The sequence below is a fragment of the Sorex araneus genome, chromosome 7 (genome assembly GCF_027595985.1).
Source record: "Sorex araneus isolate mSorAra2 chromosome 7, mSorAra2.pri, whole genome shotgun sequence".
Lineage (NCBI taxonomy): Eukaryota > Metazoa > Chordata > Mammalia > Eulipotyphla > Soricidae > Sorex > Sorex araneus.
This window is the reverse complement of record NC_073308.1, coordinates 63,648,765-63,673,341: the sequence shown is the minus strand read 5'-3', so window position 1 is coordinate 63,673,341 and position 24,577 is coordinate 63,648,765. Positions and strand designations below refer to the sequence as shown.

Genomic DNA, 24,577 nt, shown 5'->3' with positions numbered 1-24,577 from the left:
ATTTGTAGCACTGCTAATGGGTTTTCCACGCTTAGAGAAAAGGAATGAACTGGGTGGAAGACTGGGAGAGTAGGAGACTCGTGAGCGAAAATGGGGGGTGTGCCGCTATAATACTTCCTGGCACTTTTCCTCCGTGTCTGACACACGGCAGACATCAGCCAACATGGAATGCTCCTGAGCCCAGGGCCAGAAGACCGTGGAGGTGTTTAGGGAGAAGCCTGTGTCAAAGAAAACCACGAAAAACCTTGCCTCATTTAGGTTTTACACCGGAAATCCAAATTTTTTTGTAACAAATAACCCAGTGGGTCTATCTTATGCTGAAAATAAAATACATAAGGTACTCAGTAGTATGTTGTAGATTTCAAGTAGTATGCATTATTTCCAAAACCTTTGCTTACTATAGTGATATACATACACACATTAACTAGGATACAGTAATTGAAAGGTCTCTGCACCACTACACACCGAATATTTCTACTGGAAGTAAAGGTGGGGCCCAGAGTGTGAGTCCAGTGGGTAAAGCTTGTACCCAAGGTCTGGTCCTGGCCTTAACCCATCTCTCTCCAGCTCTGACAACGTTCTTCCAGAAGCCGACAGGCAACAGCATTTCTTAATGACCCAACAACTTCTGGATCTTTTAAACACACCTTTATTCATGTCAATTCCAAAATACACATTTACATATATGACTGATACAAAGAACCCATCTACGCCTCTGTGTCACGGCAGTCCCGCTCACGCACAGCAGAAGGCCGGGGCTGGCCCTGGAAGCCGGCTCACTGCTTCACGGTGATGCTGACGCTGCTTTTGTGGTGCTGGACACTGAGCACAAGTTCGTCCCCTGCTTCCACCCCGACGGGGCGGTCCAGCACCACCGCAGCTTGTTTCCAGTGCGAGGCTTCACTCGAAGTATCCAACTTGACCTCATCGTCGAGGTACATGTGATACCAGAAGGGGATGGCTGTAAGCTGTCCGGATTTGCAAATGGGCACCTGCGGCAAGAAAGCATCAGGCCATCAGCCAAGGGTAGGTCTTTTAAGTCATTTTCAGTTCAAGAAACCTAACCACCCAATTCAAATGAACGTCAACTGACAAAAGTGGCGTTTGAGTTTTCCAAGCACGTGGTGTTCCCGCTCCCGCTGCTTACAGGAGTCACCCCGCGTTACCTTCACTTCCCTGTGCGCGGTGTTCAGATACGGCGTCATCAGGTCCAGCCGCAGGAGCTCCACGGGCTCGCTCAGCGGCACACAGGGCAGCGAGGCCAGGTCCAGGAACACGCGCACGGGCACCTGCAACGGAAACGCCCCGCTCAGCTGGCTCCGGGTCCCAGCCGCTTCTCGGGCCATGACCGCCTTCACTGCCTTTCATTTCCGCACCAGTCTGAAGACGGGTTTTCCTGACTCCAGGTTCAGGGGACCAATCAAACGAAAAGCAGGTTGCATGAGCTGCTATGGTTTCGGTTAGCTACTATTTGCTTGGATGAAGACGAATTTTTACTTAAGCTAAAATATCCAAAACTTTCCAACCATGGATATGCCTGCATGTGAAAGATGAAGTGATGAGCACACAGGATGATGTTTTACTGATCGTGGCTGGGGGCCACACCCAGTGGTGCTCCGAGCTACTCGGGGCTACACTCAACAGAGCTCGGCGGCCCAGGCGCAGGGAGAGAACCCAGGGCTACTGTGTCTCCCTCAACCTGCCTCTGGCCCATGACACCCCCCCTAGCCGTGACACCCAGCTCGCTCTGCTCTCTCTGGTCTGTCCATCTCCAGGAGCCGTATCTGGTGGTGCTAAGGGGGTGACGCCAGCAGGGCCGGAAGCTGGGCTTTGTGGCTGCCACTTTTCCAGTCGGCCAGCCTGTCTGCTGTCCACGTGAATGGGAGTTTCCTGGGCCGGGATATCTCTCCTTTCAAAGCTGTATTCCGGGGCTGGAGCGATGGCACAGCGGGTAGGGCGTTTGCCTTGCATGCAGCCGACCCAGGTTCGATTCCCAGCATCACATATGGTCCCCTAAGCACCACCAGGGGTGATTCCTGAGTGCAGAACCAGGAGTGACCCCTGTGCATCATCGGGTGTGACCCAAAAAGGAAAAAAAGCTGTATTCCTCAGACATCAGACTGTATACACAGTAACATCTGGTAAATATTCCTATATTTTTGCTTTTTAATAATAATTTTGCTCCTCTAGTTCAGTCAGCATTCTAGCAGATCACCACTACACTCGAGAAGAATGAATACCACGTAAGAATCTGGATGGCTGGCGCTGGAGTGATAGCTCAGCGGGTAGGGCGTTTGCCTAGCACATAGCAGACCCAGGTTCTATTCCCAGCATTCCATATGGTTCCCTGAGCACTGCCAGGGGTAATTCCTGAGTGCAGAGCCAGGAGTAACCCCTGTGCATTGCCAGGTATGACCCAAAAAGCAAAAAAAAAAAAAAGAATGAGCAATGTCACTGGAGACCAGAGAGAAGCAATGGTGGCACGGGACCACAAAGAACTTTCCTGTACTGTTAAACTCTCCAGAAAACAGGATGTTCAACTTGACAACATTAGGAAGACCTGAAAAAAGTACTTCCTCAGCAAGTGTGTCTTTGGAAGATCTAAGTACAGTCAAAAGCTTCGTCCCGTGGCTTCAGCTGCTGTTTAGGTACTTGGACAGCATGGCCTCACTCTGCTCAGCATCTCCCAGTCCCAGTCACCCACCTACTTCTGTCCCTAGCCCCCAGCCCCAAATTTCCCTAGACTCCCACATACACACAAATGTAACGCAGATCCAGACAGCAATGAGCACCCCCTCTCCGCCTGTCCTCCAGGTTCCGAGTCCCTTGCACCCTCCACGCTGCCATGTCATCACCCAGACTGAGCTGCTCTGCCCAAGGCTGCAGCCTAGCTCGATTCCAGGGCAGGGCCAGGGCAGCTCAACGGGCGAGCATGCCAGAGGCCTGGGTCTGATCGCCAGGAAGCAGGGGCTGGAGCCAAGATAAACCAAGCAGATTCACTTCAAGGTCGTAAGCACGGGTGGTCTGGCTGCCCTGAAAACCCAAGAGCAAACACTCACAAAACCAGACAGGTACTGTTCCTCACTTCGAATGGGGCTCGGAGGGCTATACTGACTTTCGTTAGTAACAGACAGAATTCCTTGGCCAGTCTAGACCCCAGATGGACTGTTGTTGCCACACCTGGCTGTGCTCAGGCTGGCACCCCCAGGCTGCTCCCTGCCCTAACAGGCTCCTTTGCTCCGGGGAACTGAGCGGCGTCTACTCCAGTTCCGCACAGTGCCGGAGAAGGCCGCAGAGACAGGACTGAGGAAGCAGACACTTACCTGGAACTGGTTAATGAAAGGCGCTATGTTCAGCCCGAGCGTCCGCTCCTGACCCTGCACGGCGCTCTCCTCCAGCAGCGTCTGCGACTCCACCAGCAGCCCGAACATCAGCACATACTGAGGGAAGATCTTGCCTCCCGACTGCAGCAGACACCTGGGGGAGGGGAATGTTCTACGGGCGTCCGGACTCCCTGCGCCTCTGAAACACCCGCAGGTAAGTCCATGATTTACTTGATGAAATTTCAGTGTAATGGAGTGGTCCGGATGGGAAGCCACCTAGACTGACCCCCGCCCAATTTAAAGAGACTGCTCGTCAGGGAAAGGAAAGGAACAGCCACCTGGCAGACGGAAACCACCAATGAGAGTTCGCAGGGAAAAGGACAATTGGAGTCTCAAAGATTCAGCCTCAAGTGGACAAAGGACCAAGGACCAAACACGATGGCCTCTCAGTATCTGTACTGCAAATCATGATGCCCAAAAGTAGAGAGTAAGAAGGAAGGTGCCTTCCACAGAGGCAGAGGGTGGGTGGTGGGGCAGATGGCAGAGGGATACTGGGAACATTGGTGGTAGAAAATGTGCACCGGTGGAGAGATGGGTGTTCAATCATTATAGAACCGAAACTCAATCATGAAAGCTTTGTAACTATCTCACAGTGATTCAATTAAAAATAAAAGATTCAAAAAATAAAAATAAAAAAATAAAATAAATAAAAGATTCAGCCTCAGCCTTGCAAATAACTGCCTCAGTACCAAGTGAAATTTAGCAACTAATCAAACAACTCAAACCAAGTGATGTAAAGTAACCAGAAATGAAATTCAGCCTCCTCAGGTACTGAGACAGCTAGAGGACTCAATTGTGGAACAGCTTCAGACTTCTAAAGACAATTCATGATCTGACCAGAATCATCCTACACAGTGCTTAAATTACAGGCAGAAATAGTATTCAGGAAGCCAAATTCCTCCGAGGAGCCCTCACTGTACAGAATTCATGATCCTACCAGAGCCATCCTCCACAGCGCTTACATCATAAGCAGGAACGGGTACTCGGGAAACTGAAAGGCCCCTGAGCCCGCACTGCACAGAGAAGATCCGAGAGACAGAGACTAAGTGACTCAGAGAAACCTCAATGGCCAGGAAATCAGTGACGTGTGAGATCCTGGCCGGACCCTCTCCGTTCCCCGGTACACGCCATCTCGCACTTCACAGTGTTCACCAGCTTGTTCAAAGATAATCCCCAGACTAGTCCTGATCCCCAGAGCAGTGCCGCGCTTCCTTTCGGAGGGGAACACCTGGTGACCCCTGGCGCTGGGACAGAGCTCCAAGGGCCGGAGCACATGGTGACCTCCGAGCCCCAAGCCGGGCACAGCCCCGGGCACAGCCGGGCACGGCGCCAGAATCAACAAAGAAGTTCAGAAAAGAAACGGCACACGTGAGCAGCGCAACGCCGTGCGCCCGCGCCGGCCTACCTGGATATGGCGGCCTTCTCCATGATTTCCTGCTGGATGAGCCCCGAGGGCTCGATCACGTCCAGGATGATGATGCTCCACAGCTTGTCTGAGCACGGCCTCTGCAGCACAGCAGACTCGTCCTCCACGTGCCTCAGCCAGAACTCCAGGGTGTCCTTAGGGAAGTGGTTGGCTTCCGAGATGAGGTCCAGGGTGAGGCGGTGCTGGTCCTTCTCCACGGAGCTGTACGGCCGAACCTGGCCCAGAGCGCCGGCGATCAGAGGCAGGAGAGAGAAGCCTTCGGACACGTCCAGCACGTAGAAAGGCTCGGGGACACTCGGGTCGGGACTCTCCCCAGCACCCTCATGGCTCCGCTCCGAGCTATCCGGACACGGCGTGTCGGGGGCGAGGGAGGAGAACACTTTGCTCATGGCCCGTCGGAAGCCTTCGTGATAGGGGGCGTTATTGAGCAAGGCGATCTCCGTGCACTCCAGCATGCAGGTCTGCTCCGCGGCGTCCGGCCGGCTGGTCTGAAGGTTGGCCAGCGCACTGCACAGTTCCGCCTCGGGCCCCAGCGGGGACACATCCTTCTCCCCGGCGGAACACTTCCCAACATCCATGTCGGACTCGGAACTGCAGACACGGAAACTCTGGATCCGTAAGTAGCAATCCTGGCACGACACCTCCATCATCACGCGGTCCCCGGGCTTTATCCTGTAGTCTTCATCACACAGACACAGGGAGGGTGGAACAGGTGAGTGACACGTACACCAAGGGGCCTCGCCACCTTTCCCACTCCACTTGCCACCCACCCTTTCTCTCCACCCCAGAAGGAATCCTTAGAACTCAGTGCACTGGCGTGTTCACTTCCACAGGGGTGCGGGGGAAGGCAAACTAGACAATGACAATCAAGCCCAGCAGCTGTCTCAGGAAGAGAAACCTGAAGACCCAGGTGGAGAGACTCGGGAGCCCCATCAGAGCATCCCAACAAGGCAACAAGCCACGACACAGAACTTGTGCTCCGGTCACTAGGCAGGACCGTGTCCCCACTGTGGGCAAGGAAAGGGCTGCAGGGCACGCACCATGGAGGAAGAGGGGAAGGAAGACAGAACAGAGCAAGGCAGGCAGCGAGGAGTGAGAGCGCCACCCGGAGCAACCCCTGAGCACTGCCAGGTGTGACCCAAACAACAGAAGCTCAGCAGTCAACGCCAAACCTGCAGGTCCCCTAACGGGAGACCTTTCTCAAAAAGACACTTCCTCGGAGCACGGCAGCAGGCCAGATGCAGCTCGGCGACAAGGCAGTAGCTCGCCTGTGTGAAGCGCTGGGCTCAAGCTTGGCCATGTGAGGAAGGGCGTGTCGGACAGCGACATAGCACTAGCAATAACCGCCAAGGCCAGCTGGGCGGTGACACGGGACCCAGCTGGGAACCCAAATCGCAGACCAACTTCAAACACCATGAGCCACAGAACGACAGGGACTCCGGGACAAGGGACCTTGCTAAACTAGAGCCATTATTACTGGAGGGGCGGGGGCCCTCTCAAGCCCTGCTCAGACTGTTCGGAGGCCACTCTAGCTCAGAAGCGCATGGACGGGTGATGCTAGCCTGCGGTACTAGCGTCACTGGGGCCACCGCACAGGGGCTCAGGGGCTAGCAGGGCTCTATCCAGCACGTGGGGAAGGTTCGGGGGTTCGGGACACCAGGCACGCACTTTAGCCCTGTGAGCTATCTCCCCGCCCCCTGGAAAGTGACCGACTCAGCAGGTTAGAAAAGATCATGGTTTTCTATATAACAGAACTGCTGTGAATTCCTTTGCATCCGTTTACTGGCCAAGGTATGTCTCTCCAAAAACAAAATCTTTAGACAGGACTTCCGGAAGGCAGCTCCTGGTTCCTGAGCTCCCTGAAGCTACAGTCTCGCACATGTGAGCTGGCAGTCCCGTGACCTCGGGCTCCATGATGCCACCAGCTGTCCCAGCTGCGGCTCCACGCAATGAGGCAGAGACACAGGGTCAGCATTCTCCCACCTGCAGATGACCAGCTCGAGAAAGGACTTAGGGTACTTCTGAGTGGGGTCAGCAGAGCTGTGTTTTGGTCTCATCTTAACACTACCTTTAAGAAAGGAAATTTGGAAATTTTCCCACCTTGACTGACGCCTTCCCACTGACAGTGAGTCTCCTGGCACCCCCGCTGCTCCAAGGAAGCCCACCTGGGTCTCCTGAGTACCCCCGCTGCTCCGAGGAAGCCAACCTGGGTCTCCTGAGCACCCCCGCTGCTCTGAGGAAGCCCACCTGCGAGGTCCAGCACAGGGTACACAGCCTGCTCCCAACATGTCTCCTCGCTGGGGCTGGTGGACAGACTGTGCTCTGCGTCCAGGTGGAGGACGAACCAGACCACGACAGCGTCCAAGATGCCTTCTTTAACCACAGGAATAGCCATTTTGTTGGGTTTTTTGGTTGCAAGATTTTTTAATTCCTGATCAAAACGCACACAAGAGACAGAAAAAGGATTTTAGATGCTGAGTGTGAACCGCCCCGCCACCGTCTCGCTTGCACTTCTGAGCTTTGGTCTTGCCAGTATCCTTTGGGGAATGCTGAGGGCCCTGGGGGGAAGCTCTTGGCAAAAATCCACACAGCCCTAAGGACAAACCCACACAGCCCTAAGGACGAGGCCCAGGGCTAGAGCGGACGGCGGGAAGGCGCTCGCCTTGCACACAGCCAAGCCAGGTTCGATCCCCAACAGCCCACATGGCCCCCCAAGCCCCTCCAGGAGTAATCTGTGAGCTCAGAACCAGGAGTCAGCCCCAAGCACCACCAGTGTGGCTCAAACATAAGCCCCCGAGAGCCCGTGAGCCTCGCTTCACCCGAGGGCTGTTGAAATCCACTGTCAGGATCTCGAAGCTCTGTGTCAGCGCCGTGTACCCGCCCGGGATCCGGCTCATCTTCTCCGTCGTATACGGTTCCACCGTCTCTTCAGTCTCTGCAGCCGTGTAAGACGGGCTCCGGAACTTCACATTTGGGGGCAGAGAGATGCCAGCGAGGTCCTGACTCCCTACTCTGGTGAGAGGGGAACAGGAGGGGGAGGAAAGAGAGACCGTTGGGTGCTGTAGACTCAGTTAATACCATCTAAGATTGAGTCCTGAGAAAGTGAACATAAAAAGAAAATTTCACAGACCAGTTTCCTAAATACAATACAGAAATAAGACTATACAAATCAGTAACTAGGAAGAAAAGCAAACAAACAGACCCAGAGCAAAATTTGAAAAACGGTGACTGCTCCTGCAAAGACGGCCGGAGCGGGGACAGAGCCGGCCACGGTCGGAGGGAAGCCTGCGCAGCTGCCGTCTGGGCCACACCGAAACGGAGCCGCCCCACAGCAGAGACCCGAGATTCACTCAATCAACAAAGGACTCTCAGGGCTGAAACAGATTTTTCAATTCCTACAAATTATTTTTTTAATGGGCAACACGCTGGGCGAGGACTCAGCTGGCAGGGTAGACACGTGCCCTGCTGAGGGAAGCACAGCTCCCTGCCCTGCTCCAGCGCCACCCGCGCTTGGCCAGGAGAGCCCTGCTGGCCGCCTGCCCCGTGCCCCGCGCCCCTGCGTCTGAGCACAAGCAGCCTGGCCCAGCGCTGCGGGGAGAACCCCCGGAGCAAGGGAGAGGCCGGAGGAGGCTCCTGGGCACCCGATGGAGGTGAGGTGTGGGAACTGTGAGCACCAACCAGGAACACTACTTAAAAACAAAGAAAAAGAGATGGGCAAAAGAGACACTTGACCAAAGGACAGGTCCACACAAGCACAGTCAGTCGCTCACACTCACTAGCCAACAAGACAATAAATCTTATCGTACCATCAGAGAGGGGGCAAGAACAGCCAGTAACAAGCACCACTGAGGACAGAGACTCTGCACTACTGCATGTTCCCGAAGAACACCTGGGGAGACTTCTGGGTGCCACCTGAGCCGAGCAGATCCCAGATTCCCTGTTTCTGGAGGGGCCACGTCTGGAGGTGCCGGCACGGAACGCAGGCTCCCACAGACAAGCCCGCGCTCGGCCCAAGGAACTCCCTGGCCCCGGGTTCACTCTTCAGGGGGTTGATGTTTCTACTCCTGGAATACGGCCAGGAGACTCGGAAAGAGTGACTGGGGGGCCAGAGAGGACAGCAGGCAGGGCGCTTGCCGTGACGCCTCGGACCCGGATGCGACCCCCAGCACCCTTACGCACCCCCTCTCCCAGGCAGTAGGAGCGGCTCCTGGACAGTGCCAGGAGGAAGCCCTGCACCCTGCTAGCTGTGCTCCCCGCACATTTAAAAAGAAAATTAAAAGGAGTGAAAGGTAAGGTCCCATTGATTTCTTATAAAATACAAGAAGTGGGACCAGAGAGATGGTGCAGGAGTAGGGCGTGGCCCACCCAGGTCCCCATCTGGTCCTCTAAGTCCTGCCAGGAGTGATCCGTGAGCACGGGGCCAGGAGCAAGCCCTGAGCACCACAGGGTGTGGCCCCAAAACAAACATAAAATAAAAAACATCACGCTTTAGCCTGCCACAAGTTCCCCTGGTCCAGGAGAAGGCGGAGTCTGACCCGGCACTGCCCCACTGCTCCTGTGCCCGTCTCGTCACTGCTCAAAGCCCGGGCACCCAAAACTATGCAGCAGTGAGGGCGCATGCCTGGTGTGCGCCTGAGCTGGGTTCAATTCCCAGCACCACACGCTCCCCCAAGCCTCGCAGGGTGCAGCCCTGGAGCCCCCGCACCATTAGGGTGGCCAGACGACCCCCCATACACACACACACCACACCCTCACCCTGCCCTGGCCCAGCTTCTGGAAAGCCCCTGAACACCCCCAAAGGCACGTCAGAGCCCGGGAAAGGGCTCAGAGGCCGGGCGCAGCCTGCACAGGAGGCCGGGTGGGCCGCAGCCTGGGGGCCTCCAAGCGCCACCAGGCCCTGCCACAAGTTAAGCGGTTTCTCCTTCCTGACCAGCTCCTGCAGGGGTGAAGGCTGCGCACACCACACACCCCCTGGGCAGGACCGGTCGGGGAGACGTGCCCAGCAGGCGTGGGGCTGAGCTGGTTCGAGGGGCCACTCCGCCCCGCACCCCCTGGAGCGGATGCTCCCGAGACAGTGCAAGAACAAAGAGCAAACAGGGAGAAGCCAATTCAAGCAAAAACTATTTCACACAGGAAATTTTTCATCTAAAAGTCAGTCTGATGGTTAAAGAAACTTTGGTCCACTTACACAATGCAATACTATCCAGCTGTGAGGAAAGACGGAGTCAGGAAATCTGCTTGTAGTGGATGGCCATGGAGAGTATCATGCTAAGTGAAATGAGTCAGAAAGAGAGGGACAGACATAGGACTGCACTCATTTGTGGAATATAAAATAACATAATATGAGGTGGACACCCAAGGACAGCAGACACAAGGGCCAGTAATATTGCCCCATAGTCGAAAGTCTGCCTCATGAGCTGGGGAGAAGGCAGCTGGGATAGAGAAGAGATCACTAAGACAAGGATGGTTGGAGGGATCGGTCAGGATGGGAGATGTGTGCTGAAAGTAGATAAAGGACCAAACATGATGGCCTCTCAATATTTGTACTACAAACCATAATGCCCAAAAGTAGAGAGTACGAGGAAATTGTCTGCCAGAGGCAGGGGGAGAGTTGGGAAGAAGAGCGGTGAATACTGGGGACACTGGTGGAGAATGTGCACTGGTGGAGGGAGGAGTGTTCAATCACTGTACGACTGGAACTCAACCATGAAAGTTTTATAACTGTATCTCAGTGATTCAATAAAAAAATAAAATAAAATTCGGTCTGATTAATACTTTACTATATGAATTTATCACATTCATTCAATGTGATTCATTCATACTCAAAGAATATGCTATGTCAAAATTAATCTTCAAATTAAAAAAATGAAATATTGGTTTTCAATCCAGAGTTCCATTATTAATAAAAGAGAAAAAAGTCCCCCCCAAAATTAAGATTTGAATATCATCATGCATTTAAAGGTCAAGAAACTATAAATTCTCAGGCTGGAGCAATAGCAAAGCGGGTAGGGCATTAGCCTCATAAGTTCGATTCCCAGCATCCCATATCATCCCCAAACACCACCTCACCAGGAATTACTGAGTGCAGAGCCAGGAGTAACCCCTGTGCATCACCAGGTATGACCCAAAAAGCAAAACAAAAAAAAAAGAAAGAAAAAAACTATAAATTCTCATCCAAATAAGCATTTTATTAAACAACTTGTTAAGTACTCTACTACTTACAATTACTGTTTCTAAGTACGCCACATAACTAATCACCTACCTATGATGCCTTCTTATCTCTGCACACTCAACTGCCATGCCAAACATAACAGCACTTGCTGGTATAACGTTTCCAAATTTTTCACAATCATCAAGACTACCTGTGGTCTGAAGACAAAACAATACAAATTACACTCAATTATGTATACGCAAATTAGGCACTTACGATGAAGAGCTATGAAAATTTATAATAAAAAGTTTAAACAACAATAGTGAATAATCTGTTTAAAACTTTTTTTTCTTTAAAGTTTCTACTGTTAGGCGGAGAGATAGCACAAGGGCACATACGGTTCCCAGAGGACTATCAGAGGTAACTCCTGACTACAGCCAGAACACTCCCTAAGCATGACAAGGTATGGCCCAAAAAATAAGTTATAGAAATATAATACAATAATGTTTTAATGTTTAATAATATAATCATGTTTCTCTTTTTAACTAGGCTTATCAAGGTGACAGTTTCATAAATTACACTGGACATCTGAAACTAAGTTGTACATCAATTATTATCTCAATAGAATGTCTATTTTCATTTGTATGTGTATATACTGTCACTGTCACTGTCACCCTGTTGTTCATCGAATTGCTTGAGCGGGTACCAGTAACGTCTCCATTGTGAGACTTGTTACTGATATATATACATACAAACATATATATGCATTCATGTGTATACACATATCTAAAAAAAATATTTTTCACAGTACAAATAAGGAGGCGGGTGCAAATGGAGGACTACATAAAAGGATACTGGGTACGATTTTAATAGAAAATTCCAAGTCACCATTACCTACTTAAAAATAACAAACTGCTCTTTTCAATTTCTAGTTATTTTTAATCCAAATCACTATCATAACGCAAGTGTTCATTCTAGGTTCAATTCCTTTCACTCAGAATACAGATCATTAAAAACCTTCAGTTTGTGAGCCACAGTAGAGAATTTCTATGCAAGACATAATGTGACCCCAGCAAGGGGATCGTGGCCCACCGCAGCCTGGGCTCCCTGGCACCTGGAAACAACCCCAAGTCAGCCGTCACTAGACGCCCTCTTAGTAACTTGCCCAAGAATCCAAGGGGCGGGCCAGAGCAATAGTCCAGCGAGTAGGGTGCTTGCTTTATAAGTTCGAACCCCCACACCTGCTGGGTGTGGCCCAGAAACAAAAAACCCAAGCAGTGGGCAGGGAGACAACTCAATGGGCTGGGGTGTCTGCTTGGATGCAAGAGTCCTAGGTTTGATCCTGGTGTCACGTGGTCCACAAGCACCATGCAGCACTGTCCCTGAGCACTCGAGGCGTGGCCCAAAAACGATGGCTTAAGGGTACAAGCGTCTCCATTTCTCAACACTACTGAAGAATTCCAGCCAGTCCCTCTACACTGGAACCTTAACTACTACCACTTACCTACTTCCCCCGCTGGAGGGGTGAGTGCCTGTCTGCCTACCCTAAGCATGTGTAGACAACACATTGTTACGGAGTGTTTTCCATATATTTCTGTGCTGGAGATGGGATCAGGGCCCCAGGCAGGTAAGGCAAGCACCCTACCACTCGGCTACACCCCAGCCCACATAGAGACCCAGGACCCAGAGTGACCATCCTGACGGTGGGAGGCAGAATACTCGGCAAAGACACTGGGCATTCAATAAGGTTACTGAGGGCTAGAGATCGTACAGAGTAAAAACATACCCTATACACAGTATACCCTATATGCAGCTAAGTATACCCTATTGCACGCAGCAGACCCTGGTTTAATCCCTGAGCACTACCGGAGGTGGTCCTAATATCCCCAAAGATAAAATTCCCCTTCGGTGAACAGCTATGGAAACCATGAACAAAATGAAATGGCTTTTGTGCTGGCTTACCTTTGGTGGCAAAAGTAAATGTTCCCATGCATGAATCAAACTCTCCACAATTCCTTCTCCAAATAAACCTGCATCGACAGTTTCTGTTACAACTAGGGACACTCTATAGAATGATTGTTTAAAGATACAGACGTAAGTAAGAGATCATGCTGCTTACACAGACGTCAAAGCTGAGAGAAGGAAGAGCATGTTATAACACAGTGCTTATGCCCGCTGGGACCATTCCTAGCTCTGACTGCTGCCCCTCTGCTCTGCTCCCACAGGCACTCGGGGGACACCAGCTTCCCTTTCACCACTGACTCCCTGCGAAGGTTCCCTGTTACCCGTCCAGGCTCCCTCCCTGCTGCTGAGGAACTGGACTTCTAAGGCAGGGCTACATGAACCGCTCCTCCCTTAGCGCCTGTAATCGCGCAGCTCCGTTTGTTTTCTCTGGAACAGCAGTCACTCTTCTTCCTGGCTCCTGACGCCTCTCCTTGGCTGATCTTACTCTTCACAAGAGACTATCCAAAGAGCTCTAGTCTGTCCTTTCTTTTTTTCTAAACCATTTTACTCAAATATACTCCAAAATAATTTTTCCCTTCTTGGAGCCTCATGAGCACTTCCTGCCAGCATCATGCATGTGGTTAGAAAATAAGTTTCACAAATATCCCTTTTGTTCCTGTAACTGTAGGTGCCTTGGGACAGAAACAAGCTGGTATTCCCCTCAATACCTAAACTACATAGACACAAAATGTTCATTATTTCCAACTGCATACATTTGTGATATGGATGGTATGTCATCACCTGGTTCAACATTGTGACATTTCTAAGTAAGCTTCTGAAGGTCAGATAAAAACTATGACTGTACTACACTCTACATCTTTTCACTCAAAACCTACCTTTGGATGTTGCTCTGGACTGAATTTTGTGTCCCATCAAATGGCAGGCTAATGCCCCAAGACCCACTGTGACTCCCTGGAGATGAGGGTCTTCAAAATGTGATGGGGGTTAAATGATGGCCCAAGGGTGAGGAACTAAGATTGTCGGGGACCCAAAAAGGAAGAGACACAGGGGTCTCTCCCTGTCTCCATAGAAAGCTACTTCAGGGCATGTTATTATACCTTGGACATTTTCTGACTTACAAGAGTTCACAAACTGGCTATTATCTAATCTTCCATCCATACTCCGGATGTCAACTGAACTGATAAACGAAAACTGGTCTACATAAATAAACCTACTTCCTAAGAGCTCATGATCTTGATTTTTTCCCCCACCAGGGTACACCCAGAGATGCTGGGGCGGGCGGGTGGGGGGAATAACAGGGCCCGGGGACCTGAGAGGTGAACTCCCTCAGGGAGCAAACATGTTGCACCTCTAACCCGCACAACTACAAGAAAGTCACACCCTTAGTCTACGGGATTTGTTACGGTGCCAGTGAAGACGGAAGAACACTACATTTGCCACCCGCCTCAATAATGGAACGAGGTGGCTTTCATCAGAACAGATACAGAAGCTCTACAAAGTGTTAAGTACGGACACAAATAATTATAGGAGACTTTTCTGAAAGGCCAACAGTACAAAAAACACCTCTCTCAATAAGAACTAAGAGGACACTGACTGAGCAGGAGAGCCAACAGAGCAGGTGCGGCAAGGGGCATTCTGCTCAGACCCCAGTGCTAAGTCACGGGCCTTTGCCTTGTCCCCACAGGGGCCACCCCTGGCGGTGCTGGGGACAGATTCAGATCCCCAAGTGATTTTTAAATCCCTTCAAGCTCTAAAATCTTATCAGCTTTGTGATATCGCTCAGAATAAGATGACACACTAAAATGTCAAGATTTATGAGAAAGAAACTAAAAATATTCTGAATATCTGGATGGTCCAGGTCAAAATTCACTGACAGCCAACATTTCCACAGTTTTCACTGTAAATATTGGCCTTAGAATAATGGCCAAAAAAGTGCTAAGTCCATCAAGTTACTCAAATTTTATTTTCAGTACCAATTTTTCACTATTACTGAGCACACAGAAGAAATTCACAAAGGAAAAATAACTTACTAAATCAGGCTTTAAAAAGATCAGGCTTATCAAATTACTTGCCACAATTTTTTTCAAAATCTTTAATTCTGTTATCTAGTATGGCCTTATTATGAAAACCTATCTTATGCTAAACCATCCCATATCTGTATTTTCAAAAGGAAAATCTGTCTCATGCTAAACTATTTGATACCCATATTTTCAATAAGAATTTTAATGTTCTTGTTTGAGCTGGAAGCTAGAAATGTGAAAACATTAATTTTAAAAATGCAACAGTAGATTATAAATACTGAGATTAGTGTACATAATACCTTTCAGGAATGTGTTTTGGAATTTCTATGTCCAACGATTTCATATGCAAGAGTTTGATTTCTGCTTCCATCTTGTTGGCTGCTATGACATCGCACGCAAGTTCATACATGGTCTTGGATAACTCACAAGCATACACAGAGCGTGCACCTGCGTTTTTAGCGAACATGCTGCAAGGGTTAAAAAAAAAAAAGTATTCCATCAAGAAAAAAAAATCCACGTGCCTTTTTTCCCAAATTTTATAGAATTAATGTTACTTAAATGTGCATTTTTCCTTTTATCCTTTAACACAATCATTATTCATCCTGCATACGAAATACATTAATATTCTAATCACAAAACAAAGCATGTGATAAAATGGCACCTCCCTAGCAACAACTCACCACTGTCACAAAGTCGCCAAGCTTTCAGTGAGATGAGAATGCTTATGCATGCACTCAGCCAAGCCCTAAATAAAAAAATATTCTCAAAGCTTAGTTCACGATCGCAGTAACAGCCTACACCTTTCCTCAGTAGTTACATTCACTTTGTGCTTAGTGAGAATCAATGAACAAACAGAATAATTATTTGGGATATAACCAACACTACAATATTTGCTCTGTATGTGTGAGGGCATGGGTTCAATTTCTTTTTAAATTGTGATAACAGTAAATCAGTAATTACAAAAAGATATAAAAAGATGTAAAATATACAAAAAGTAAGCTTTTTAAAAATTCCACCGTTAAACTTGCCATAGTTAATGTGCATTTGCTTAATTCCATGTGAGTAAAATACAAGCCCAACAAACCTTAATATTCCAGTTCCTGCTCCAATGTCCAGAACGCTGCTGGCCCCCGAGCCAACCGCCTTTCGGATGGCCGCATTATAAACCGTGTTCCTCCTGGTGTCGTTCAGCATGATGAAGTGCCAGCGCTCCACCAGCCAGTTGGCAACACGATAAAAATTCTCCTTTGCATCACTGAAATCAGGATTTAGCTTCACTGCTTTATGGAAATACCCGGCTGCTTCATCTCTAAAACCCATCCTAGAGTAAAAACAACAAAGTATTCAACTAAACATGATCAACTATGATTCCTGCTAACCTCACCAGACCCCAATTTTTCTCAATCAGGAACCATCTCCTTCAAGAAGCCTCTTTTGAAGACCCCAATCTTCAACCACTTCTTTCTCTTCTGAGTCCCAATGACATTCACAAACTCTTGGACTTGAAAGGACTGAGCGGTCAGAGAGAGAGTAGGCAGGGAAGGCGTTCATTGTGCTTGTGCAACCCTGTTTTGAATCCCCAACATATGGGGTCCCCCAGCACTAGCAGGAAGGATCCCGAAGCACAGAGCTAGAGGCCCTAACCAAAGCTGACTGTGGCCACAAGACCTAAGTAAATTAATGTACTTGACTATGTATTACTATCATGCTAGAGCATGAGCAAAAGCTCTGAACAGGGGCTGGAGCAACAGCACAGCGGAGTGGGGGGGGAGCCGTTTGCCTTGCCCAGGTTCAATTCCCAGCATCCCATACGGTCTCCTGAGCACCACCAGGAGTAGTTCCTTAGTGCAGAGCCAGGAGTGACCCCTGTGCATTGCCAGGTGTGACCCAAAATTCAAAAAAATAAAAGAAAAAAGCTCTGACCAGTCACCCTCCACTGAACCAACTCTCTGGACATGGGCACCTTCTGAAAACCACTCACTGCCTAAAACAAAGTCACTAGCCTGCCGGAGGCTCATCTCAGCTTCCCGAACAACTTTTCTCTCCACAAGTATGTGTTATGGGTCTCAAAAGTCAGCTCTACGTGTTGCTAGACCAGTTTCTGCCTGTCATATGACACATTTTACTTAAACTATTACAGATAATGCAACTATAGGGACTAACGAAGCTAAATGCTTTGGATTTTCCTCTTAATTTTTTAGTAAGACAATGACCCAATAATGGTAACTAAATTATAGCGATGTGATCAAATCAACAAGAAAAGCAGGCAGAAAAAACTATCAATCCACCGAGAACAGTGCTTGTTTTTGAACTACAACAGGTATCACTCAGGGTGTACTCCTGACTGCTCAGGGATTACTCCTAGTGGTGCTCAGGGGACCATAAGTGGTGCCAGGGATCGAACTGGGGTCAGCAGCACACAAGCTAAGGCAGTTTACCCGTGGACTCTCTCTTCAAACCTACATCCACCCCTCCCCTCCCCGCAGTACCAGGAACTGAACCCATACATGCAGACCAGTACTGCGCTATGAGAAACATTCCCTGTCTGCTATTCCCATGGAGTATTTTTTAACTCTCCTTATTTCTTACTAGTCAATCCCTCATTACTGTGATCCTGTGATGGTTAATAGTTTATTAAATTTTTTTGTTCAAATTAGAGTCTCATCTGTCCCTCAACAGAGCTAAGAGATTTTTGACAATACTGAAAACAGTACAAACCTGAAAAGATGCTCCCCCATACTATTGCAGATCACTTCATCGTCCGGAAATAGTTCAAAGGCTTGCTCGTAGCAACCCAGTAAGTCTTGAGTCCGATTGAGAGCATCTAGCTCTTCAGCCCATCTGAAGAGCGTGTACTGAAAGGTTTCCTTCACGAGAGAACAGTGTATCAGTCAAGAACATAAAGTATGAAAAACTATGCAATGCTGGTTAAGAATACCACAAGGTGAATTTACGTAAAGCTCATCTTCAATTTTATTTAGCTTTAACAGGCCCATTTACGAAGTAAGCAAATGCACAGTGAATTATGTCTGCGGCAAAAAAGTATTACCTATACAGCAAGAACACGCAGAATTTGATAGTTTGCCCAATCAAGGTTATCTCCATCCTTCACTGCCAAATCACAACTCCAAGGCTGGACCGGCAGTACAGTGGCTGGGGCATTTACCCTGCACATGGCCAACCCTGCTCGAACCCAGCACCTTTTATGGTCCCCAGGGCCCGCCAGGAGTGAGCCCGAAGTAGGAGTAGGGAATAAGACCTGAGCACTTAAATATATAGATGGCCCCAAAATAGAGGGAAAATATATATATATATATATATTTTTTTTTAATCACAATATCTACCCCTCCTTCCCCAGGGTCTGCTAGGTTTTTTTCGTTTGGGTTTTTGTTTTGGTTTTGGTGGGGTTTTTTTTTGCATTTTGGGTCACACCCGGCGATGCACAGGGGTTACTCCTGGCTCTGCATTCAGGAATCACTCCTGGCGGTGCTCGGGGGACCATATAGGATGCTGGGAATCGAACCCGGGTCGGCCGCGCGCAAGGCAAACGCCCTCCCCGCTGTGCTATCGCTCCAGCCCCTGTTAAGTCCCAAGAGTTCGTCTTCGGCGCGAGTCTCTTGTCGCACCCATCCCCGACACATTAACGGTGCTGACGGTCGCAATGTTAACACCTGCGATCAAGGGTCTCTCTTCTGCACCGCGGGCTCCCAGGGGGCGCTGCCAAGCAGTCTTCCTATTTAGCTTTGGCAGACCCCCGAAGCCGGGGACCCGCCCTGTCCCCCTCCCCTCCCGGGGCCTGACGAGCTGCACCCCTGGGCACTTCCCAGGCCCCGAGGCCGCGCGCCGTCTCTTGTTGGGGGGGGGGCGATGGGGAGGGGAGCTGCTCCCCGGCGGTGCTCGGGTCCCCCGGCCCGCGTCCCCGGCTCACCTTGACGCCGTCCTTGAGCTCGGGCGCCAGGCTGAGCACCAGCAGGTAGTGGGCGTAGGCCGTGCCGAAGTCGCGGGCGCCCAGGCAGTGCTCGGCGCTGTGCAGCGAGCGCGACAGCAGCTCGTCGCGCCCGGCCGCCTCGGCGCCCTCGCCCGCGCCCCGCCGGGGCCCGGGCCGCGAGTGGGGCATGGGCCGGTCCCCGCCGCACGCCTGCGCCGCCACGCACGCACGCCCCGCCAAGCGAAGGCCCAAACTGCCTCGGCGGCCACCCCCGTCCCGCCACCGGCGACAGCGCGAGCCCCTCCGCCGGAAGGCGCGGCCCCGCCGGAAGCGGGCGCGGCGCGCGCGCGATGACGTCAGCGCGCCCGGCGCGGGAGTGACGTCACGGCCCTCGGGGCTCTGGCCGAGGAGGGGCGGGAGGGCGTGGTGCGCCTGCGCGCCGGGCCCCGCGCCGTCCTGGCGGCTCCCGCTGGTCTCTCTGGCCAGTCTCTTTTGCTGGGCTGGAACCTGAAATGTTTTTTGTTTTTTTCTTTTGTTTGTTTTTCTCTTACCTGCTTTTGTTTTTACGTGCTTAAGACATTTCCTTTGTTGCCTTCTTTTTTTAATTGAGTCACTATGAGAGACACAGTTACAAAGTTGTTCATGGTGTTGGGTTTGAGTCAGTGTTCCAACATCTGTCCCTCCACCAGTGTACATTTCTCATCATCAGTGTCCCCAGTTACAAGGTGCTTCATGATTGGGTTTCATCATAGTGTTCCAACATCCGTCCCTCCACCAGTGCACATTTCTCATCACCCATGGCTGTTCATGATTGGGTTTCAATAATCAAAAAGTGTTCAGTGCTCTAACACCTGTCTCTCCACCAGTGTGCGTTTCCCACCACCAGTGTCCCCAATATCCCTCCCCCCTCGCTCCCCACCTGCCCCACCCCACCCCAACCTGTCTCTTTTCTTCATTCTCTCTCTCTCTCTCTCTCTCACTCTTTCTGGGCATTGTGGTCTGCAACATAGGCACTGACTTTCAGCACTCAGGGGAACCTGGACTTTCTGTCCCTCTTCAGGAAGGTGTGCAGGAAGGTGTGGCTTCAGCTGCAACACCTCACTCTGCAGAGCAGCCCGTGAGGGATCCCAAGGGAATGAGGACAGGGCAGGTGTATGATGGCGCTCTTGAGGTGCCAAAGACCTCTTCAAGTCAGGAAAAGGGTCACCCTGAGAAGGGACTTGCCCAAGTCCTGCCCGCCTGCTGGTGGAGGTGGAGGGAACTGTCCAGTCCCCTGAGGAGTGAACTGCTCATTTGTTCTTGGGGTGCGTTTGTTTCCTTCCATGCAGTGCCACTGTTTCCTGGTGATTTAATACAGAAAAGGGGGGTGGGGTGAGGTTGACAATTACTGAAGAAAATGGAAGTAGAAATTACTGAGGAATAGCTTGATGTACATAGAACCTGTCTGTTTTAGACGTTGATGACTTTTTAAAATATATTTTATGTTTTCTTCTTGTCTTCCAATGAGGATTTTAAACTGCATAAATTCTTTGTTAAAGACCAGATCAATTTTTTTAAATTTTTTGGTCACACCCAATGATGCTCAGGGGTTACTCCTGGCTCTGCACTCAGGAATTACTCTTGGTAGTGCATGGGGGATCTATATGAGTTGTTGGGGATTCAACCTGGGTCGCCTGCATGCAAGGCAAGCCTTCTACCTGCTGTACTAATGTTCCACCCACTAATGATGACTATTGAATAGCAAACTATAAAACTTGGGAGCTACGAGGGCCAAAGAGATAGTACAGTGGGTAAGGTGCCTTCCTTGAATGCAACTGACCAGGTTAGAGCCCTGGAATCCCATATGATCCCCTGAGCCAGCCAGGAGTAATTCTTGAGTTCAGAGCCAGGAGTAATTCCTGAGCACCACCAGGTGTGACCAAAACAAACAAACATATACTGGGGGCTCCTCCAGTTCATCACTTGAAAGGGTCCAGTGAAGAGTGGTGGACAGGTATTCACCCTCAGATGCTGCATATGACAACACTGTATCCCTAAAATATACAAACATTTGCACTCTTTTGTTTTGGGGGGCCACATCCTATGGTGCTTAGTGGGTACTCCTGGCTGTGTACTAAGGAATAACTCCCGGCGTGCATGGAGGACCATATGGAATGCCAGGGATGGAACCCGGGTCAGCTGAGTGCAAGGCAAAATATCCTACCTGCTGTACTATCTCTCGACCTCAAATGTTTATACTCTTGTAAACCAATGGGTACCACAACCTAAAGAAAAAGGAAGAAGAAAGAAAGAAAGAAAGAAAGAAAGAAAGAAAGAAAGAAAGAAAGAAAGAAAGAGGAAGGAAGGAAAGAAAGAAAGAAGGAAAGAAAGAGAGAGAAAGAGAGAAGAAGAAAGAAAGAAAGAAAGAAAGAAAGAAAGAAAGAAAGAAAGAAAGAGGAAGGAAGGAAAGAAAGAAGGAAAGAAAGAGAGAGAAAGAGAGAAAGAAAGAAAGAAAGAAAGAAAGAAAGAAAGAAAGAAAGAAAGAAAGAAAGAAAGAAAGAAAGAAAGAGGAAGGAAGGAAAGAAAGAAGGAAAGAAAGAGAGAGAAAGAAAGAAAGAAAGAAAGAAAGAAAGAAAGAAAGAAAGAAAGAAAGAAAGAAAGAAAGAAAGAAAGAAAGAAAGAAAGAAAGAAAGAGGAAGGAAAGAAAGAAGGAAAGAAAGAGAGAGAAAGAGAGAAAGAAAGAAAGAAAGAAAGAAAGAAAGAAAGAAAGAAAGAAAGAAAGAAAGAAAGAAAGAAAGAAAGAAAGAAGGAAAGAAGGAAAGAAAGAAAGAAAGAAAGAAAGAAAGAAAGAAAGAAAGAAAGAAAGAAAGAAAGAAAGAAAGAAAGAAAGAAAGAAAGAAAGAAAGAAAGAAAGAGGAAGGAAGGAAAGAAAGAAAGAAGGAAAGAAAGAGAGAAAGAGAGAAAGAAAGAAAGAAAGAAAGAAAGAAAGAAAGAAAGAAAGAAAGAAAGAAAGAAAGAAAGAAAGAAAGAAAGAAAGAAAGAAAGAGGAAGGAAGGAAAGAAAGAAGGAAAGAAAGAAAGAAAGAAAGAAAGAAAGAAAGAAAGAAAGAAAGAAAAGAAAGAAAGAAAGAAAGAAAGAAAGAAAGAAAGAGGAAGGAAGGAAAGAAAGAAGGAAAGAAAGAGAGAAAGAAAGAAAGAAAGAAAGAAAGAAAGAAAGAAAGAAAGAAAGAAAGAAAGAAAGAAAGAAAGAAAGAAAGAAAGAAAGAAAGAAAGAGAGAGAGACCAAGGAAGGAAGGAAGGAAGGAAGGAAGGAAGGAAGGAAGGAAGGAAGGAAGGAAGGAAGGAAGGAAGAGGACAAACGAAGGCCAGAGAGATAGTTCAAGGTTAAAGCATTTGCCTTGCAAGTGGCCACCCCTGTTCCATCCTGAGCACCACATAATGTCCCCCGAGCCACCGTCAGGTGTGTCCCCCAAACCCTCCAAACAAAGGCAGATGACAAATGGCACAGCCATAAAACCACCTGCCTGGCCTGCACTGACTGATCCAATTCCCAGAGCCATGTGTGGTTGCCCTGCCCTTATCCAGTCCCCCAGTATCTCTAGGTGAAGCCCTGAGTGTCCCCAGCAAGGCTCGGTGGCCAGGGTATCCCAACCCCACAGAGCGACTATCGTTGGGCCTTTACAATCAACCACCAGCCCTCACCCGTGGTGCCCCTGTGCCTCCTGAGCGCAGGTTGGGAGACTCCCCAAAACCCCCTCTTTTTTTTTTTAATTCTTTTATTAATTCACCATGTGGAAAGTTACAAAGCGTTCAGGTTAAAGTCTCAGTTATACAATGCTCAAACACCCATCCCTTCACCAGTGCACATATTCCACCACCAAGAATCACGATATACCTCCCCCCTTCCCCCCACCTCCCCAGCCCCCCACCCCGCATGTGTAACTGGTAAATTTCACTTTACTTTCACTTTACTTTGATTACATTCAATATTTAAACAAAAAAATTCACTGTTATTGATTTGGAGTTTCTCCCCCCTAAAGTCAATCTGCTGAACAAAACCCCCTCTTTAAAAAAGAGATTTTTGATGCTTTTCTTACTCCTCCATTTGGGGGGGTGGAGGAGGAGGATTTTTTCAGCTGAAGTCAAACCCAGGGACTCATATGTAACACAAACGCCCCACTTCTCCGGGCCCTTGCCTGTGCTTTTAATCTGATTATCTGAAGGACCTCCAGGCTCAGAACCTGCCTAAATCCTAATCTGCGCTTAAGCATCCAGCGCCCTAGATTGTGAGCTGCTTGCCTCTTCGGCAGGACACTCCGCACGCACAACTTACTCTGGGCCCAACACGCAGCCTTTGCACCTGACAGCCTCTAAGTGAGGATTCAGCTCGTTCCTGTTTTAAATGGAAAATGCATCCCCTCATGTATTTATTTTTTGGGGTTTGGTGCTCGGGAGTTACTTCTGAATCTTCTGCACTCAGAAATCACTCCGGGGCGCCTCAGGAGGTGGTCTCCATGCAAGCACCCTCCCGCTGTCCTGTCACGCTGGCCCCATCACCCCTCTGCCGGTTCCCACGTAACCTTCCCACCCTCTGAAGTTCTCACTTCTCTCCCACCCTCCTTTGCTCCTTTTGGGGGGGGGGGTGGGGCACAACAGGCCGTGTTTGTCCTTGGCTATACTTTGTCTAAGAAACAATTTAAGAGTGAACTATAAGGGTACAATTTAAGATAACTATTTGGGCTTGCAAACCTGGAGCCACCGCCCAAGGGTACAAACTCTGCAACCTGATAGTGGCGAGCCTCGGACTGAGAATTAACTAGCTGGTACCTCCGTCACCATAGCAATATTATGAACAACAGCACTGGAGGGGAGGAGGAGGAGGAAGAACATAACCTCAAAAAAAAAGAAGTAACTCTGTGGTGTTTCCCTGACAATGCCAAAACACTAAAGGTCCTCATGGGATGTCATAGGACGTTTGGTAAAAGTCTGTGGCTGGGGGAGAGCTAGCTCAGAGGGTTGGAGCACATGCTTTGCTTTGTGGAGAATCAAGAGCCTGTACACACACTACACACACACACACACACACACACACACACACACACACACACCCCAAAACATTCCTTTAAAAAAAAAAAAAGAACAAAGGGCCTAGAGCTATAGCACTGAGGGTAGGGCGTTTGCCTTGCATACAGATGACCGAAGTTCGATTCCCAGCATCCCATATGGTTCCCTGAGCACCGCCAGGGGTAATTCCTGAGTGCAGAGCCAGGAGTAACCCCTGTCCATCGCCAAGTGTGACCCAAAAACCAAAAAGCAAAAAAAAAAAAAAAGGACAAAGTTTTTCCTTTCCTACTTTGGACATGATGTAACCATGAAATGTACTCTATTAAACGCATATTACACAGGTAAGATGCACCAATTCTACTTTTAGTGCTATGTTTCCTTCTATAGTGATGTGAGATGTGTTTGGATTATTAAAGTGGGGCACTTCTACCTTTAAGCATTTCATCAGAAAGAAGTATATCAACTCCTCCACCTCCAGTGGGAACTGGAATGCAGAGGGAGAGCTCCTGATCTTTCTAGAACTACAGAGATTGGGTTGACCAGGAAGTACTTGCCCCTTCTGGTTACCTCTGTGAGTCTCTGGTTCTACTGCATGCATTCACAGGCTGCTATTGTAGTCCTGGGCATGTTTCCCATTCCACGGAGCCAGAGGTCTCTCCTT

At 49.2% G+C, this 24,577-nt stretch overlaps 1 protein-coding gene and 1 long non-coding RNA gene across 2 annotated transcripts; one reads left to right on the top strand and one right to left on the bottom strand.

Annotated features, from left to right (window-relative positions):
* Positions 1-626: 626 nt before the first annotated feature.
* On the bottom strand, positions 627-19,197 carry PRMT9 (protein arginine methyltransferase 9). Its single transcript, XM_004606188.2, has 12 exons — positions 18,875-19,197; positions 17,665-17,813; positions 16,031-16,267; positions 15,246-15,413; positions 12,923-13,025; positions 11,072-11,178; positions 7,629-7,821; positions 7,057-7,240; positions 4,789-5,488; positions 3,324-3,477; positions 1,167-1,289; positions 627-992 (listed from the first exon to the last, which is right to left on the bottom strand). Exons 1-12 carry the CDS (start codon positions 19,061-19,063, stop codon positions 777-779), a joined length of 2,523 nt encoding a protein of 840 aa, XP_004606245.2. The 5' UTR covers positions 19,064-19,197; the 3' UTR covers positions 627-776.
* LOC129406567 (uncharacterized) lies at positions 11,185-14,148 on the top strand. The gene is made up of 2 exons (XR_008631072.1): positions 11,185-11,423; positions 13,186-14,148. It is a non-coding gene; the product is annotated as an uncharacterized LOC129406567 (long non-coding RNA).
* Positions 19,198-24,577: the final 5,380 nt, after the last annotated feature.

What these genes read in the sequence shown, in the direction of transcription:
- PRMT9 (XM_004606188.2), bottom strand. Translation starts at nt 19,063, where the DNA reads ATGCCCCACTCGCGGCCCGGGCCCCGGCGGGGCGCGGGCGAGGGCGCC. An exon ending in AGCTCAAGGACGGCGTCAAG is followed by an intron (nt 17,814 to 18,874) that starts GTGAGCCGGGGA and finishes TCTCTCGTGAAG; the next exon opens with GAAACCTTTCAGTACACGCT. An exon ending in CCAAAACACATTCCTGAAAG is followed by an intron (nt 13,026 to 15,245) that starts GTATTATGTACA and finishes ATCATTCTATAG; the next exon opens with AGTGTCCCTAGTTGTAACAG.